Below are 19,320 nucleotides of genomic sequence, written 5' to 3' on the forward strand. Positions count from 1 at the left end.
TTTTTTTAATCAAGTAAGCTCTCTACCAACGTGAGGCCTGAACTCGTGACTTGGAGATCAAGAGTTGCACGCTCTGTGACTGAGCCAGCCAGGCGCCCCCATGCAACTTTCTTTTAACATGATATCAGACAATAAATGTTCCATGACTTGTTTTATTATTTTTTAAATTAACAGTATATCTTAAAGATCATGCCATGTCAGTACATTCTTTTTAATGGCCTCATATTATTCCACAGTATCGGTCCATGATAATTAAGTGAATATATACTCCCTTTCCATCTCAATAAAAAAGAACACAAATGGTAAAACATTAGAAACACTATTCTGGGCTTTGATCTTTTTCTTTTCTTTTTTTTTTTTTTTAAAGATTTTATTTATTTATTTGACAGAGAGAGACAGCCAGTGAGAGAGGGAACACAAGCAGGGGGAATGGGAGAGGAAGAAGCAGGCTCCCAGCAGAGGAGCCTGCTGTGGGTCTCGATCCCAGAACGCTGGGATCATGCCCTGAGCCAAAGGCAGACGCCCAATGACTGCACCACCCAGGTGCCCTGATCTTTTTTCTCATTATAGATCTTACAGATAAATCTCTCTCTCTCTCTCTTTCTCTCTCTCTCTCTCTATGGAACTATATCATTTTTTTCACACTTACAGGATATCTCATTACATGGATGTACTTCATGTCCCTAATGATGGATCATTAAGTTGGTTTTTAATATTACAAAAAATTTTCCAATGGATGTTCTTGTATATATTTTATTTGCCTGTGTGTGTGTCTGTACATGTGTATATCCATGAGTACTTCTGTAGGGAAGATTTAAGAGAAAACAGTACTCACTGCTAAACTTCCATCCGGATAAACTTTAAAATCACCTCCACAATTTCTAATTAATAAAAAAAAAAGAGAGACTGAAAAGATTATATTAGCATTCTATTTTTTTTTAAGTTTTATTTAAGTAATCTCTACACCCAAAGTGGGGCTCAAACTCAACACCCCGGGATCAAGAGTCACATGCTCTTCCAGGATCAAGAGTCACATGCTCTTCCAACTGACCCAAGGGTGCTGCAGATGGTTATTAGCATTCTAGATATCTTACTCAAATCCACAGTAGTTTCAAAAATGTATACATTAGTAGTTTCAAAAATGTATACATTAGGGGGACTGGGGTGTGCAGTCAGTTAAGCACCCAACTCTTAGTTTTGGCTCAGGTCATGATCTTGGGGTTGTGAGATCAAGCCTTGCATTGACTCCATGCTCAGCAGTAGAGTCTGCTTGAGCTTCTCTCTCCCTGTCCCCCCCACCGCATGCTCACTCTCTCTCTCTTTCAAATAAATACATCTTTAAAAAATGTATAGATTATATTATTCTATTAAAAATGTGAGAATCTTTTCGTGTATTAAAAAAACCTGACAGGATACATATCAAATAAACACATACCGCTTCTGGGTTAATTTTTTAAAAGTAAATAGGTAAAGGAAAAAAAATATGGTAAGTAACATGCGTATTTGTCTTTCCTTTAATCCTTCAGGTAAATTTTCTTCACTAAATTGCTGTAATACTAGCATTCACAACTAATGTGTCTTAATCACTGAATTGCAACTACTAAACAAACATTATTTATCCTTTTTAACAATCTTCAATTAGTTTTCCCTACTGTTTATACCACTGTGCTTCTAGTCATTTTACTGTTTATCATCTTCTCTACAGCAATGTGGGCATTTCAGATGAAAATTAAAGTTAGTTAAAAAAAAAGGTTGTAACAAAAGATGGGTTGAAATCAGTGAGTACAGCTGAATTAGGAGTGAATTTCAATGAGCAAAGATCTCCTCTCAGTTGAATCCTTAACATTTTATAAACCTACACACATACGCATTTTATTCCTTCTTGCCCTTTCAAAAATAAGCTAATTAATTGAAAAGAAATGTTTATGTTTAACATTTAAAATAATCTACTAACAAAACATACCTATTAACATATTAAAGGAAATAAGCATACAACCATTTCTACAAATGCTGGTCCAAAAAAAAGCATTAAATAAAATTCAACACCATAGCTAATACTTACACTGTATCAGGACCAGAAAAGAATTTCCTTAATTTGATAAAAGTCATCTATCAAAAATCTATGGCAAATTCAACTTCACTTATTAGGAAGTTCTAGCTAGCATAGTAATTACAAGTTAGAGAAATAAAAGGTAAAAAGACTAGAAAGGGAAAATTATTCTTCTTCACAATATGACTATATACATAACAAACCCAATAAAATCTATAAACAAATTAGAGAATTAATGAGAGTTCAGCAAGGCTGCTAGACTTAAGATCAACATATGAAAATAAGTTACATTCTTGTATATACTGGTAGTCAACTTAAAATGTAATTCAAAAAAATACAAGTTAAAATTACAACAAAAAACAGTAGGACTTGGGATGAAATCCAAACAAAATATGTATAAGACCTAGAGAAGTAATAGGTATCTTTTTTTTGTGGGGGGAAGTAATAGGTATCTTTACTACTGGAAGATACTACAGAAGATTTTAAAAATGGAGTAATATACCCTATTCATGTAAATTATTCCCACATTAATCTGCAAATTCAAGGCAATTTCAATCAAAATATTGACAGGATATAACCCCCTTGACCTCTGGAAATTAAGCAAATCCTAAAATTAACATGAAAAAGCAAAGAAACAAGAATAGCCAACACCATTTTTAAGACCAAGGTCTATCCTATCATTCATCAAGATTTGTTATAATCCTATTCAAGTCAAGAGACTGTGAGGATAGATACACAGACCAGCAGGACAGACTTGAAAGCCTACCTCAAACTATATACAAATTCCCATTCAGAGAACTAAATAAGAAAAGAAAAATAAACATTTAGAACAACATATAGAATATCTTTATGATCTTGGAGGTTAGGAAGAATTTCTTAAACAAGATATAAAAACTATAAGCCACTGAAACTATAAGAATTTCTTAAAATACACAAACTATAAAAAACTCAAAGAAAAAAAACTATCAAACAAGACTGTAAGAAAGAAACCCACAAACAAAACAAAACAAAAACAAAAACAAAACAAAAAACAACCAAACCCCAGGCTATAGATTGGCAGAGGACATGTGTAATACCTGTAACAAATAATTAGTTTCAAGAATATGTAATGAGTTCCTACAATCAAGATAAAACATTAAAGTGGCAAATGACACCAGCTGGCATTTCATAAAAGAGGAATCTAAAAGTCAAAACCCATGAATTTTCATGAATTATCTTATGTGTAATTAAGAAAATACATATAACAATACTGACCTATCATTTTACACCATTCAAGATGGGCAAAGAATTTCAAGACCTAGAACACAAACTGACAACAAGCCAATGGAAGAATGAAAACTCTTGTACAAACTGTAGGTATATAAAGTGATACAATCAGGAGAGCAAACAGTAACATACAATAAATGTGAAGATATGCTTAATTTTTAATCCAGCAGTTCCACTATATTGAAATATACTCTAGAGAAATTCCCTATCTGCAAAAGGAGGCATGAGTAAGAATGCTTCTTGTAGCATTGTTTTTAATAGTAAAAAGAATGGAAATAACCAGAATATCCACTAGAATAGATAAATTTGGAGTTTATGCATATAATTAAAATTGATTAGGCAGGTGTTAGAATTCAGATAAATAAAACTGAGAAATAAAATACAGATACTATCGAAGGCCTTCGGTGGAAAAGAAGGTATTATCTACTACTTACATTGCCAGTATCTAAATATGCATAATCTACAACTAAGGAAAAAAAAATTATGAAAAGAGACTATGTCTAGAATACCAGTGGGACAGACTTTCAATTCATCAACATAGATCTCTGAATTTATTAAGGTCATTTAAATTTCATTAAGGTTTTATAATACACTCTATAACTTTCATGTATCTTTTTTTTTTTAAAGATATTTATTTATTTATTTATTTATTTATTTATTTATTTATTTATTTATTTATTTATGTGACAGAGAGACAGCCAGCGAGAGAGGGAACACAAGCAGGGGGAGTGGGAGAGGAAGAAGCAGGCTCATAGCGGAGGAGCCCGATGTGGGACTCGATCCCGGGACGCCGGGATCACGCCCTGAGCCGAAAGCAGACGCTTAACGACTGCGCTACCCAGGCGCCCCAACTTTCATGTATCTTTTAATAGGTTTATTAATAAATGATAGAAATGTTTATTGTTGGAAATGCTTCCTTTAATTTCTCTTACTGTTCGTTGCATTTTCTTTTAAACTAAGTTCATTTTCTTCTTTTCGTGGGTAGCAATGTTTGAATAACAAAAAAAGGATAGGCTTTAAAATAAAATAGACATAGATTTTGATTCTAGGTCTAACACTTATTAATTATGATTTCTCTGAATTTCTATTTGTTCATCTGTAAAATCAGAAGAATACCTACTACTCATAGCATTAGGGTAGAGACTCAATGCAGAGTACCTAGCTGTACCCAGAACACGGTAGGAGCTCAATGGAGCTTCTGTTCTCATTTCTAAGAACTGTCTACTCATGTCATTTGTTCACTGATTGACTGGTCTTAATTCTAGGCAAAATCATTTTGTTAATGTAAACTAACTCCTTGAAGAGGTTTTAGGGGAGAATGTTCCATGAAGAAGGGATTAGAATTCCTAAATTTCTGTTTTACTATTTCAAAAGACATGGCAGAAAATAACAGATATGAAAAATAAAGTAATAAATATTTGCCATATTTAAAATAACTAGGACTACCGAATGAGATCAAAGACAAAGAACAGTATAAAGTACAGAAGTAAATAACACTGGAGCTGGTAAAAACATAATCACAATTATTTTTTAATGTACACCTACTACCTCCTGAGAGGTTACATGGTATGGATGTTGTCTGCCTCAATTTTACAGGCTTACTCCCATGGCTCTGAAAGTATGAGAAAAGAATTTAAGACTACGCATTGCACAATACCTTGTTATGGTTTTAATTAGTGAGCACTTAAGATGCCATGTTAGACATCCCTGTATTTCCTATTATCACCCAGCAAAATATTACTAACATAGTACTCAGGAGATATTAATAAAGAATTGTTTTTTCTATTTTTAATGTAAAATATCACATATTTCGTAAAGTATATAAAACATAAATGTGTCACTTAAATTATTATACAGTAAATATCTACAAAACCAACACTGGATCAACAACTAAATACTGCCCCTATCTTAGAAACCTCTTCCCCAGCCCCTTCCCAATCCTAACTTCCCCTCTCCTTCAAAGGTAACCAAAGTCCTGGCTTACATGGTAATCACTTCCTTTTCTTTAAATTTACAACTTAAGTACAGATTCCTAAATAGTTTAGTTTTCCTAGTTCTTGAACTTTATGTAACTAGAAATACAAAGGATGTAATCTTTTTGAGACTGTTACTAAGGATTGTCTCTAGCTCATCTATATTAAATGTAAACAGTTTCTTCATTTTCACTTCTGTAACACTCTGGTAAAGAAATAAAGTTTATTGGGTGACTGGGTGGCTCAGTCGGCTGAGCGTCCAACTCTGGATTTCGGCTCAGGTCATGATCTCAGGATTGTGAGACCGAGCCCCAGGCTCAGGCTCTGTGCTGCGCATGGAGCCTGCTTAAGATTCTCTCCCTCTCCCACCCAAATATATAGTAGTAAACTATGGTGTAAAGTATACTCTAATGTATGGACATTTGTTTGGTACTTTCCTCTGGTTACTAGAATGTTATGAACATTCCTATAGTTGGTCTTCTTTGATGTACATACACATATAAATTTCTCTAGTAGAAAAGGTTTCATCTAAAATTAAAATTGCTGAGTCGTGAAGGATATGTACCTCTAATTTTTCTAGATAATGCCAAATTGTTCCAAAGTGGTTTTAACAACTGACCCTCTCATAAGCAGTGTATGTCATTTTTGTGCTAAATTCTAACCGTTGGTACTGACAGATGTGAATTTTAGCCTTTCTAGTAGGTTACATAGGGATACCTTACTTTTAAAAAAGGATTTTCAGCCTTACGTACAATAAAATGCCCTTTAAGTTTAAAGTTCAATGATTGTGACCAATGTATATCTTTATGCTATTACTGCTCCCATCAAGAACGAACCTTTCCATCACCCTGGAAAGTACCCTGCCTATATGTAATCCGTTTCTTCCACATCTGCCCTAGGCAAACACACATCAGATTCCTTTCATAATAGATTAACTGGATCCAAAATTTTACATAAATGGAATTTTACTGTATATAACATTCTGAGTTTGGCTTCTTTTGCCATTTTAATTAGTTAAGATTAGTTGATTAGTTGAGATTCATACTGTTGTATAAAAATTAGTAGTTCTTTCTTTTTAAAAAAGTAGGCTTCATGCCCAGGGTGGAGCCCAATGCAGGGTTTGAACTCACAGCCCTGAGATCAAGACCTGAGCTGAAATCAAGAGTCAGATGCTTAACTGACTGAGCCGCCCAGGTGCCCCAGTAGTTAGTTCTAATGGCTGGGTAGTAGTATTTTATTGTATGAACAGATCACAATTGGTTTCTCCATTCTCCCGTTTTTAGATATTTGGGTTGTTTCCAGTTTCTAGTTATTATGAACAAGCAAACATACACACAACAAACCTTTGTGTGACTTTTTTCATTTGTTTTGGGGAAAGGCCTAGGAATAAACTGGTGGGTCATAAGGCAAGAGCATATTTAACTTTAAAAGACTGTGCCGAAATATTTTCCCACGTGGTTGTACAATTTACACTCCTACCATTTCCAGTTGCTCCACATCTCTGCCAACATTGGTATGGCCAGTCTTTTTAATTGAGCCCATGTAGTGGGTGTGAAGTGGTATCTTACTGTGGTTATCTGCATTTCTCAGAGGAGCAACGATGTTTAGCGTCTTCTCAAGTGCTTATTTGCCATTTGCATACATCTTTTGTGAAGTGCCTGCCTTTGACCACTTTTTAAAATTGTCTGGTATGAGTTTTTCATATATTCTGGACACAAATCTTTTGTTTAGATATATGCTTTGCTAATGTTTTCTCCCAGTAGTTGCTTAAGTGTTCTGAAGAGGGGGTTTTCATTCAGGTTTCCGGTATATCAAGAAATCTTTCACTCCAAGGACATGAATATTTTTCCTGTTTTCTTAGAAATTACCCAGTTTTAGCTTTAGGTTTTGGCCTGTGATATACCTAGAATTAATTCTTTTTTCTAAACAATTTTTTAAAGGATTTTATTTATTTAAGACAGAGGTACAGAGACAGAGGGAAAGGGAGAAGAAGACTCCCCGCTGAGGCAGGAGCCCAATGTGGGGCTCGATCCCAGGACACTGGGATCATGAGCTGAGCCGAGGGCAGACCCCTAACCATTTGAGCCACCCAGGTGCCTGTAGAATTAATTCTTGAATATGGTGTGAAGTAGGGGTTATGTTTATTTTTTATACACAAATCCAGTTGCTCTTGCATCATTTATTAAGACTATCCTTTCCTCACTGAATTATATTGTCCCCTCTGCCAAGTATCAACCACATGAGTGGGCCTACTTCTGAATCTATTCTAATTGCTTCTCTGCCTGTGATGGTCTAAGATCAAGTATCTCAGGAAAAAAAAGATCAAGTATCTGTAGTTATTCTATAACTCAATTTACATGTCTACCTTCACCCCAATATCACAGTTTTGATTATTATAGCTTTATAGCATATCTTTAAAAACAGGTAGCATAAATCTTCCCACTTTGTGCTTTTTCAAAATGTTTCTGGCTATTCTAGGTTCTTTGTATTTTCACATAAATCTTATGAAGACTCCGACTGTCAACTCGTATTTTAAAAAATCTGATGAAATTTCCACTGGGACTGTGTTGAGTCTACAGATCAATTTGGGGAGAATGGACATCTTTAAAAAAAAAAATTTATTCATCTATTCTAAGGAGACAGAGAGAGGGAGAACTCGTGTGTGAGCAGGGAAGGGAAAGGGAGAGGGAGAGGAATCCTCAAGCAGACTCCCTGAGGAGTGCAAAGTCCGAGATGGGGCTTGATCCCAGGACCCAGAGATCATGACCCCAGTGGAAACCAAGAGTTGGACGCTCAACTGACTGACCCACCCAGAAGCCCCATGGGAAGAATGGGCATCTTAACAATTTGAGTGTTCTGGTCCAAGAACATGGCTATCTTTCTCTATTTGTATCTTCCTTGTCTTTCTCAGGAATGCTTTGTAGTTTTCAGTATAGAAGGCTTGCACATCTTTCTTTAGATCTATTCCTAAATATTACATTTTTTGGTATTATTATAAATGGTATTTTTATTTTTCTAATTGTTGAATGGCTGGTATTATTTCTTGTTATACTGCTTGTATTAATTTTTGTACATGCTATTAACATCCTGTCTCCTTGCTAAATTCATCTATTAATTCTAGTAGAGTTTTTTTGGGGGTAGATTCTTTAGGATTTTTTAAGTAGAGAAGTATGTCTCCTGCAAATAGGGATAGTTTTATTTCTTCCTTTACAACACTATGTCTTTATTTTTCTTGCCTCACTGCATTAGTTTGGACCTCTAGCACAATGTTGAATCAAGTAGTGAACAGCAAGTATCCTTGCCTTGTTCTTCATCTTAAGAGCGAAAGCATTCAATCTTTTTACCTTTTATGACAATGCACTACATTTTTCTAGATGCTTTTATTAAGTTGAAGAAGTTTCCTTTTATTGCTAGTTTACTGTAATTTTTTATCATGAGAATGTTAAAATGTGTCAAATGATTTTTCTGCCTATTGAGAGGATTATATTGTTTTTGTCAAGTGTCAGTATCACAGGTATACTACTAGCCTCATAAAATGAGGCAGAAAGTCTTTCTTCCTCTGTTTTCTGAATTTGTGAAAGATTGGTGCTATTTTTCCTTAAATGTTAGATAAAATTCACTAGTTAAATCACTGGAGTTTTCAAGGGATTATGAACGTAATAGATACAGAGCTATTCCAATTACTCTTCTAAATCAATATCTGTAAAATTCTGTTTAAGTTATCAAATTAATTGGTATAAAGTTCATAACATTTCCCTATTAATCTTTCAATTCTGAAGGATCTTTAGTGATACCCTCTCTTTCATTCCTCACACTAGTAATCTGTTTTTTCTATTTTTCTTGATTAGTCTTGCTAAGATTTTATTAATTTTATCAAAAGAACCAATTTCAGGCTTCATGCATTTTCTGCACTGTTTCTATTTAATTAATTTTTGCTTTGATCTTTATTATTTCTTACCTTATACTTAATTTGAATATATATATATTTAAAGATTTTATTTATTTATTTGACAGAAAGAGAAAGTGCATGAGTACAAGCAGGGGGAGCAGGAGAGGGAGAGAGAGAAGCAGGCTCTCTGCTGAGCAGGGAGCGCAATGCCAGGCTCGATCTCAGGACCCCAGGATCATGACCTGAGCTGAAGGCAGCCGCTTAACCAACTGAGCCACCCAGGTGCCCCTGATTTGTTCTTTAGCTTAAGATAGAAACTTTGTGTGATACCCAGCCTCCAAGATGTCCCTAGTAAGTCTTGCCTTGTAGGATTCACACCTTTGTGTAAGTTTTTCCTATACTGAATATAACTATCTGTGTAACTAACAGGATATTATGAAAATGGCAGAATGTAACTTTCAATGCTAGGCCTTAAAGTCATTATAGATTCTACCTTGCTGTATCATAGATTACTTGCTCCAGAGAAAGACACCCACAATATTGTGAGAACACTTAACCAAACCTATAGAGAGGTCCATATGGCAAGAAACTAGGCTTCACCACAAACTTGTTATCAACTGAGTTTTATAGATGTTAAACGAGACAATCACCCATGCGAACATTTTTTAAGTACCTACTGTATCGTGGATGTCCTTATGGGTTGAAATTTAGAGATGACCCGGACAAAGCCTCTGCCCTTTAAGAACAGATTCTGGGTTAAGATAGCAGATTAACAACAAGCAGCTCATTTAATTCCTTCCCCAATCCCCAAACTCTACTATAACTATGGTGAGGAATTTTAAAATAATCTTAGAAGGAGTGGAGAAGAGAAAACAGTAAACCCGCCAACGTTTTAGAAGATGAAAAGCCAGTGGATGGGCTGTAACTGACGTGGTAGATCCAAGAAAATGAAATCCCAAGACAGCTATGTTGGGAAAGGTAAGAACCAACTCTACTTACACTATAAATCTTTAGAGGACATGAGAAGTGGCAGCACTAAGTACCTCTGAACTGGTGACAGAATGTGGGAGGTGCAGACAAATAGAGGAAAGCTGTCTGAGAAGCAGGTAGAGTCCTAGATCCCTTGTCTAGCTCCACATTGCTGAACAACTGCCCCTTTGTCATCCCTGCATAAATCTGGAGGTTTATTCTCTAAGAAAAAAAAAAAGAAAGGCTCTTTGGAAGGAGCATGTCAGGAATAGTTGCGGGAACCAAAAACAAGGGATTAAATGACTATAAACATTAAATGCTGAATGCAGACATTCTACCAACCAGAATGTCCAACTTGGCTTCCAGAATGTAGACAATGAGACTGTTACCCATGAGGCAGAAGCTCAGAAGACTCATCTTTGAGTAACTTCATCAGCCAAGCAAAGAGACTTGAGGATACAAATGGAGGTCCCCTAACAGCCCAGTGAAACCATCCTATGATGAAGCTCGTCAATAGGCCCCACTGATGCATCCAGAGCACCTAGTCAGTGTCCTAGACTCCCAATGAATCATGACTAGATAATCAAGGATCGTGTATATCTGAGGAAAAGCCTCCAACATGGAAGATAGAGATCAAAACAAAAGGAGTCTGGGTGAAGCATAAACATGTGCAGAAAAAAAGAAACCTCCAAAATAAATTATTCTCAGTGAGCTAAGCGGGGATACCGCAATTGTGAAACAAGGAGAGTACAGTACAACATTGGGGAAATAAAAAAGAACTACTAGAAAAGAAGAACAACACCAGAAATGAAAAAGTGAATAAAGGGTTAAAAGATGAAGTTGAGGAAATTTTCCAGAAGGTAAAGCAAAATAAATGAAACAAAAAGACAATGGATACACACCTAAAATGGGTAAATTTTATGGTATGTACAAAAAAAATCTCACCAGAGCAATTTTAAAAATGGAGCACTGCTTCCAAATTTTTGAAGAAAAGACACAGAAACCCAGCTAAACTATCATTTAAGTTTGTTTTCCAGTGTGTAAGGTGTCACAATATTTGCCTCTTGTGTACCCTTTCCTCACGAAACTTCTGAATAAAAAAAGGAAGGAGGGTGGAGAAGAAAAAGGATATAGGAAACGGAAGATCAATAAAGGAAAAAGACAAAATTCTCCAGAGGGATAGTGATGTGAGATTGTAAGAGAACAGCTGTGTACCGAATATGAAGGGCATACTCAATGAGCTGAAACGGTGTGAATCAAGAAACAGACTGGATGAAGACTGTCCCTGAGATTTCTGCTGCCATTATTCTGCTTTTGTAATATGAGGATAGTCTGGGTAAGCCTGACACAGATATATTTACTTTCCCTGGCTAGACCATATGTTGATAAAGTTCTGTACTGCTGCCTGAAATCAGACTCTCATTACACCCTCAAGAAATGTTCTGCTTTGATCTACTGCTAAGAGGACTAATTTGAGTATTATAAATTATTTCTTAGTCTTAGAGATCTTAAACCCAAACTCAAGACAAATATATGAAGCAAGCAACACTAATACTGTGATTAATAAATTACTTACTAGAAATCTGTTTTCCTTGCAAAGGAAGCATATTCAGGGTGAACTTTTGACTCTTAGCAGAATAAATTATAATTACTGAATTCCACAACAATTTATATATTCCATTTTCTTCTAGGAGCAAAATAGACAGTGAATGTTTTACAGAAGACTACTCTTACTAAAAAGCACAGTAAGTAAATAAAAATAACATAACATTTCTCAATTCAGATGTCCTGGGTTTGAGATCTGTCTGCTAGGAAACTTCTTAAGGGATACAGTATAGAGCTGTGAATATTAAAGACGTAACTTTGGAGTCAGAAGTTGACCTCTACCATTTAAAAGTAAACTATGTGACCTTGAGCCTTAAATATAAGCAATGGTTTTATTCAAATACAGGTTTAATAGGTTATACTACATTGTTAAAATCAAAAGCAAATGGACACCAGCCTTGAAAATTCCCTGAGCTGACAAAACCAGTTTAGTCAGACAAACAAAGCTTAATATAGCATTATCTTGCAAGACTAACTTGACCTGGGTCATTTCTTGCTCATGCCTCTGAAAATCATAAGCAAAACTTAAATTGTAAACAAACAAACAAACAATAAAACACAAAAAACTTAAATTGTTTCCTAAGGTTGATATGAGATAACCACTGATCGATGCCCTATCATTTAAGAAAATTCTAATTTTATAACCAATCACTGAAGAATAAACAATTACTGCTTTCTCTCTATATAAACTGCTTTATAACAATATGTTCCTGAGTCTCACTCCATGTTTTGGCTTGAATGCTTCCAGTTTGCAAACTGTTTTTGATGTGTGTACAATAAACTTTTATTAATCATTACTTTGGTAATTCATTGCTTTTACTTCTGTTATTTCTGAACTTTTCACAAACATACAGATTATTTAACATAAATATTAAATAACAACTATGTGACCTTTAGAAAGAGAAAGTCGATTTAGAGAAAGTTTATGGAGATTTTTTTCTCTCTAAACTTAACTCATACAACTGTGGCAGAGTTTATATGAGATAATTAATATAAAATGCTTAGCATTCTATCTGGTATATAATGAGTGGTAAATAAAAGTATCTTAAGGGAAATACAATTAATAAATACACATTCACTGTGATGGTTTTAAAAATGTAGGAATTACAATAATAAAATGCAAGCTGCAAATGGGTTTGGCTTAAATGCAGGCTAAATTAAAAATATATTCCACATATCACTGAATCTAAGACAGCAGTGATGGTAAGGTAGATCAATATTTTATGTATCCTAAAAAAGAAACTTGCCAATTAAACTGACAAACCATCAACTGTAAGACATCTCCCAATTTCAGAGATGATGAAATGTGAAGACATTTTTGAGTCTTAGATTGGTAAAATTATAGTAAGTCTAATTACATAGTTGAGAGAATATTAAATACCACAAAAACAATCATTTTGAAGACAAGATTAAGTCACATAATCAGAATTAAATTGCTCTCTCTTAGAGTACTCTTCACTCTTCCATTCTTATTTCTACTACCAATTTCACGTAGAAGGAATCTGTCACTTCCTCAGAGAAATGTTCCTCAAACCCTGAGACTAGAATGGATCCCTGTTACACGCTCCCATTGTACTCAGCACTTCTCCCTCATAATACTTATATTGCTCAATACTAGTCTTTTCCAGTAGATTTCAAATTCAACAAGGGCTGTTTTGTTCAGTGCAAAATACCAAGCACAAGGGATGCAAAATCAAATCACACAGAAACAAAAAGAGGAAACATAAGCAAGTTAGATGGTCAGTGCAATTATTTTCAGTCATCTTTCACAGCAGCACTACATTCTACTGGCAATTAAAAAAGTAAACCTGGGACGCTTGGGTGGCTCAGTCGGTTAAGTGTCTGCCTTCTCTGACTCAGGTCATAATCCCAGGGTGCTGGGATTGAGCCCCACGTCGGGGTCCCTGCTGGGTTGGGAGTCTGCTCCTCCTCCCTACCCCCTGCTTGTGCTCTCTCTCTTGATCTGCTCTAATATATAACAAAATCTTAAAAAAAAAAAAAAAAAGCAAACCCATTTAAACTTTGAGGCTGTATTTTCATCTCATTAACATACCATAGATGTTTTTTTGAAAATGCTGTCCATCTTACGACTTCTTTGCTTCACAATGGCACCATAAGTTATCTACATATTTTGTTCACAAAAAATAAACATACTCTCACATTTTTCTTGAAACATACAGCCCTTTAGGTCTATCTATTCTATGTCAACCAAGCTATTCCATTCCTCTTCTTTCTTCCTAAAGGGAACCAATATCCTGAAATTGGTGTGCATTTGTCCCATCCATGTTTTGATTTTACTGCATTTGCATGCACTCAGTGTAAATTTTTGTTTTAAATTTACATAATTACCTACCCTTTTAATATCTGCTATCCCCTCAACATTATTTTTGATGATAATCTATGTTGATACATGTAGATCTGGTTCACTCATTTAATTGTCATAATATTATGAACAATTTATGTACTCATTCAGAATGCTTCCCAAGGAAACACTGATAAAGAATTACGCTGCTTCAATTTTCCGCTATTAACAAATAATGTTCAAGCACATATGCAAGATTATCTCCGTGGTATATTATTATGGGTTTTAAGATATGTGCAATTTCATCTTTACTTCATCTTTTCTAGATATTGAAAACTGCTCTCCAAAGGAGCTGTACCAAATGATACTCCTACCAACAGTGTGTGAGTCCCTTTAACTTTGTATCCTCAGCAACATTTGATATAAGACTTTAATTTGGGCCACCTGGGTGGTTCAGTCGGTTAAGCATTGGCCTTTGGCTCAGATAATGATCCCAAGGTCCTAGGATCGAGCCCTCCATTGGGCTCCCTGCTCAGTGGGGAGTCTTGTTTCTCCCCCTCCTTCCTACTCGTGCTCTCTTTCTCAAATTAATAAATATTAAAAAAAAAAAGACTTTAATTTTTATAAATCTGATGGGTGTGAAATGGAACCTTTTTTATTTGATTTTTCCTGATTACTAATGAATTTGAGAATCTGATTTTCATGTGTTTATTGGTCATTTGGGTTTCCTCTTTTCTGAACTACCTGTTTTCCATTGATTTGTCCTTATATTTTGTAAAGCTCTTGGTTATATGTACTGCAAATATTCTCCTAGAATTTTAACTTTGTTTATGATTATCTTTATAACAAGTTTTAAATTTTGATGTAGCCAAGTTTATCAGTATTATCTTTTATGATTTATACATTTTATATTTTGTCCAAGATCAGAGATATTCTCTTATTTTTTTCTAAAAGAATTTCAGAGTTTTGCATTATGCATTTAGGATGAAAATACACCTAGAAATAGATTTTGGATGCGATGTGGGATGAATCTAACTTATTTTTTTCACGTAGTTAACTGTATAAACACCATTTATTAAATATTCTCTTTCTTCAATGATATGAAAGGCTGCCTGACATTTTACAAAGTTGCCACATACACATGTGGCTTATTTCTAGGCTCTGTATTCTGCTTCACTGATCTGTTTGTCCCTGCACTTAAAGCAGTGTGGAATAATAATTGTTACAGTTTTAAAGTAAAGAGGGCAATTCCTTCTTCTTTATTCTTCTTTAAAATTATATTGGCTTTTCTTGGTCATTTATTTTTGCATATAAACCTTAATATTTACTGATCAAGTTTCATGATATACCCTACTGGGATTTTATTTAAAATTGCATTTACAGATTAATTTTGGGGAAACTGACATCTTATCAAACGGAGTCTTCTCAATTTCATTCATTTAGATTTTCTCTTTTTTTTCTTTTTTTAAAGATTTTATTTATTTATTTGACAGAGACACACAGCCAGCGAGAGAGGGAACACAAGCTGGGGAGTTGGGAGAGGAAGAAGCAGGCTCCCAGCAGAGCAGGGAGCCCGATGTGGGGCTTGATCCCAGAACCCTGGGATCACGCCCTGAGCCGAAGGCAGACGCTTAACGACTGAGCCACCCAGGCTCCCCTCTCTTTCATTTTTCAATCAAGTTTTTTATTTTAGAGACCTCTCAAAAATCTCTTATTCTTGTGTACCTCCTTTTCAATCCAAACTCTTTTTTTTTCTTTTTAAGATTTTATTTATTTATTTGACGGAGAAAGATAGCCAGCAAGAGAGGGAACACAAGCAGGGGGAGTGGGAGAGGAAGAAGCAGGCTCTTAGTGGAGGAGCCTGATGTGGGGCTCAATCCCAGAACGCTGGGATTACGCCCTGATCTGAAGGCAGACGCTTAACCACTGTGCTACCCAGGCGCCTCTCAATCCAAACTCTTGATCTCATTGTATCACTTACTCCTCCAAATATTTTTCTAACTTTCCAGGATAACCTGGATGCTCCTCCTCTATGCTTTTGGTTTTATCTATTAATTCTTTGCTTAATATGACTAAGAATTGCGCTAAGCATGGAGGGTATGTACAATGGTGATTAAGATGGACGGTCCCTAGCTTTGTGGAGCTTTCATCTAATAGGAGACAAAGAACAATAAACACTTACAATTCCGAGTGACACATGCTATATTACAGGGGGAGTACACTGTGCTATGGGAATACATAAAAGAAATACCTAACTCAGACTTGGGGGATGGCTGGATTTGGGGGGGAGAAAGGTGTCAAATACTGCTTCTCAAGGAAGTAACATGTAGACTGAAACCTGTAAGAAGAACAGAAGTTAGCAAACACAAAATAACTAAAATATCATAGTCCTGATATCCTTGCTTTATTCTTGACTTTATTGGAAAAGTTCCCACTGCTTAACTGTGAAATCATCTACTCCTTGAATATGTTTCCACCTTTGGCTTCCCTGACACCATTTTTTTGGCTCTCATACCGCCTGTGATAATCATTAATTGCTCACTGGTCCTTCCTTTCTTAAATGCCAGTATTCCTCATGGCTTTATCCTCCTCATTCCTGTTTTAAATACTATTCCTAAAGAAGTTTTCCCATATCTACAGTTTCAAATGTGAATTTATATACTACAAAGTTCCCAGACTTTTACTTTTAGCTCCCACCACTACAGATTTTCATATCTGCAATTCCAACTACATATTACAGTGTCTATCCATATGTTCCAGAGGATCTTCAAGCTTTGGACATATTAACATTTGATCTATTTATATATGGTATGTACTATCAACTAACAAGTAACAGCAGATCTCTCTCCTAATTCAATTGATAGCATTACCATTCACACGTGGTATGAATGAGTCACTATTCTGATTGTATGTTGGTGAGTATGTCCTTCTTGGAAGCTAGTTTATAATACAGCACAGTCACTGATCATCAGGATTGGGAACATGAAGATTGTTTCAAAGATTAAATAACTTTGCAGGCCAGGTATATTTTTGTTTTTTTTAATACATCAACGTGGCTGGGCTACTAATTGTCAGCTATTCAAACACTAATATAGGTATTACTGTGAAAGCACTTTATAGATGTAATTAAAATCCATAATCAGTTGACTACAGGAGATTATCCTTGATAATGTGGGTGAGCCTCGTTCAGTCAGTTGAAAGGCCTTACAGCAGGGCTGGTGCTTCCCCACGAGAGGCAGAGAACTTCCACCTATGAACAGCAGCTTCAGCCCATGCCCATGAGTCCCAGTCTGCCCTTCCTGACACCCTGTTTTACGGATTTCAGACTTGCCTTGCTAGTCTCTACAACTGTGTAAGCCAAATCTCTCTCTAATTTCCTACTGTTCTGCTCCTCTGGTTGAACCTGACAAATATACCAGGTTTGTAAGTTTATTTCCAAAAACAATTCAAAAACCTAGTAAACCTTCTGGTCTATTCATTTCCACTCAGTTCCATGTGCCAGTAACTATACCCAAAGTTTTTTTCTGGACATGGTTCTCAAACCTACTTTTTCAATTTATTCCTTACAATATGGTTCCTTTCTCTCCATCCCACATTAGACCATCACCATCTCTTACCTGAACTAGTGATTGAAAAAGCCTCCTAACTGGCTTCTGAGATTAGTTTTTTCTCCTCTATCTATTCTCCACACTGCTGCCAGAGGTCTCTTTCTGGAAAACAAATATGATCATGTCACTATCCTTCTTAAAAACTTTTCACGTCTTCCTACCTACAGAATAAATTTGCTTTCTATTTCATTAATTTCTGTTTTTAACTCTTATTTCCTTCTATTTGCTTTGCATTTCATTTATTTTTTATTTTTATAACTTGTTGAGATGAATACTTAGGTCATTGATGCTTTTTTTCTTTTCTAATAGGCATTTAAAGTTTTAAATTCTCTCTAAGCATTGTTTTACCTAACCATACCAGTTCTGATATGTATTATTTTCATTATCGTTAAGTTCAAAATACTTAAAATTTTGCGATTTATATGACCAGTGGGTTATTTAGAAATTGTTTAATAATATCAAAAGTTAGACTTTAAGTTCCAGTAAGAAAATAGAAATTTACTTCCAAATTTTCCCATTTTCCTCCTAGAACCCAATATAGAACAACAAAGAGAATGTTTTTAAAAAGAAAAGAAAACCCCTCTACATATTTGGTGAACCCAGGAGACAGTAAAAAACTGAAATACCAAATTATAAGTGAACATGGCCCAAAGTACTTGGGACTGGTAGAACCTATGCAAGGGAGAAGACAAGTAGTATGAAAAGAGCCTAGTTGGGGAATAGAAAATTTTCACTCCCAGAAAGAGAGGGTCCTATCCTAAGTGGGAACTGAAATGTTTAGAGCTGAGACTGGCCTGGGGGAATCTCAAGAAAGTAGAACAAGGAGGTGTAAAAGTGCCATGAGAATGAGTGGAGGGTGGTCTAGAAGTGACAGATCTCAGACACTAGTACTCCTTTAAAAGTGAGGCATGCACTTTTCATCCATAATTTCAAACTTACAGAAAAATTCACAGAACACCACAAAGAACTCCTGTATACCCTTCACAAATTCTGTTAACATTTGGAACAGGCAGTTTAAAAGGCAGGAGTTGTATCCCTTGGTAGCAGAAACTAGTAAGGACCTGATGGCTGGTAGTTCACACCTCATATATATGTAAATTACTAAGAGGCAAAGGAAATGTAGCTATATTTTGAAGAAAGAATCCATCAGAACAACAGAGGACAGAGGCCTTGAGCAGAGGAACCTGGGAAACCACCTTGCTCCTAATGTCCTGTTCCTCCTCTCCCCGCTCCAGAATCTTCCAATAGGTGGTTTGGGAAAGCTCATCTCATTCAAATATGAGTAACAAAAAAGTGGTAAGTATCCGCATAAAGACACCATAAAAAAAATAAAAAAAAGTAAAACAGCACATCCTTGACAAAGAAAACTCAAAGAAAAAATTATCACAAAGTAGATGAAAACCATAACACTACTTTTTAACATGAATTCAAAAATTCTTTTGTTTTTTTTAAAGATTTATTTATTTTGAGAGCTAGAGTGCACATGTGAGCAAACGTGCAAACAGTGGGGGGCGGACAGGGCACAGAAAGAGAGGGAGAGAGAATCCCAAGGCAGACACCCCACAGAGCGGGGAGCCTGACACAGGACCCTGAGTTCATGACCTGAGCTGAAATCAAGAGTTGGTCACTTAACCAAGTGAGCCACTCTGGTGTCCCAT

The 19,320-nt window shown here is 35.5% G+C and overlaps 1 protein-coding gene across 6 annotated transcripts in view; it reads right to left on the reverse strand.

Moving 5' to 3' along the window:
* AGO3 (argonaute RISC catalytic component 3) overlaps positions 1-19,320 on the reverse strand; it is a 125,748-nt gene that overhangs the window by 53,200 nt on the left and 53,228 nt on the right. Inside the window, exon 1 of one of the 6 annotated variants that reach the window (XM_045782427.2) lies at positions 17,672-17,737. The exons of 3 other annotated variants lie outside the window; for them this stretch is intronic. Coding sequence is in view for 1 of the 3 variants with exons in the window: in XM_045782424.2 (XP_045638380.1) it covers positions 11,724-11,754 (31 nt within the window). In the remaining 2 variants the exon portion in view is untranslated. Of the gene's footprint in view, positions 1-11,723; positions 17,738-19,320 lie in introns of those variants that run through there. 2 more of the 6 variants (XM_045782426.2, XM_045782424.2) reach the window with 2 other exon arrangements.

This window comes from Ursus americanus, chromosome 33, assembly GCF_024610735.1.
Source record: "Ursus americanus isolate L20-20 chromosome 33, mUrsAme1.1.p, whole genome shotgun sequence".
Classification (NCBI taxonomy): Eukaryota; Metazoa; Chordata; class Mammalia; order Carnivora; family Ursidae; genus Ursus; species Ursus americanus.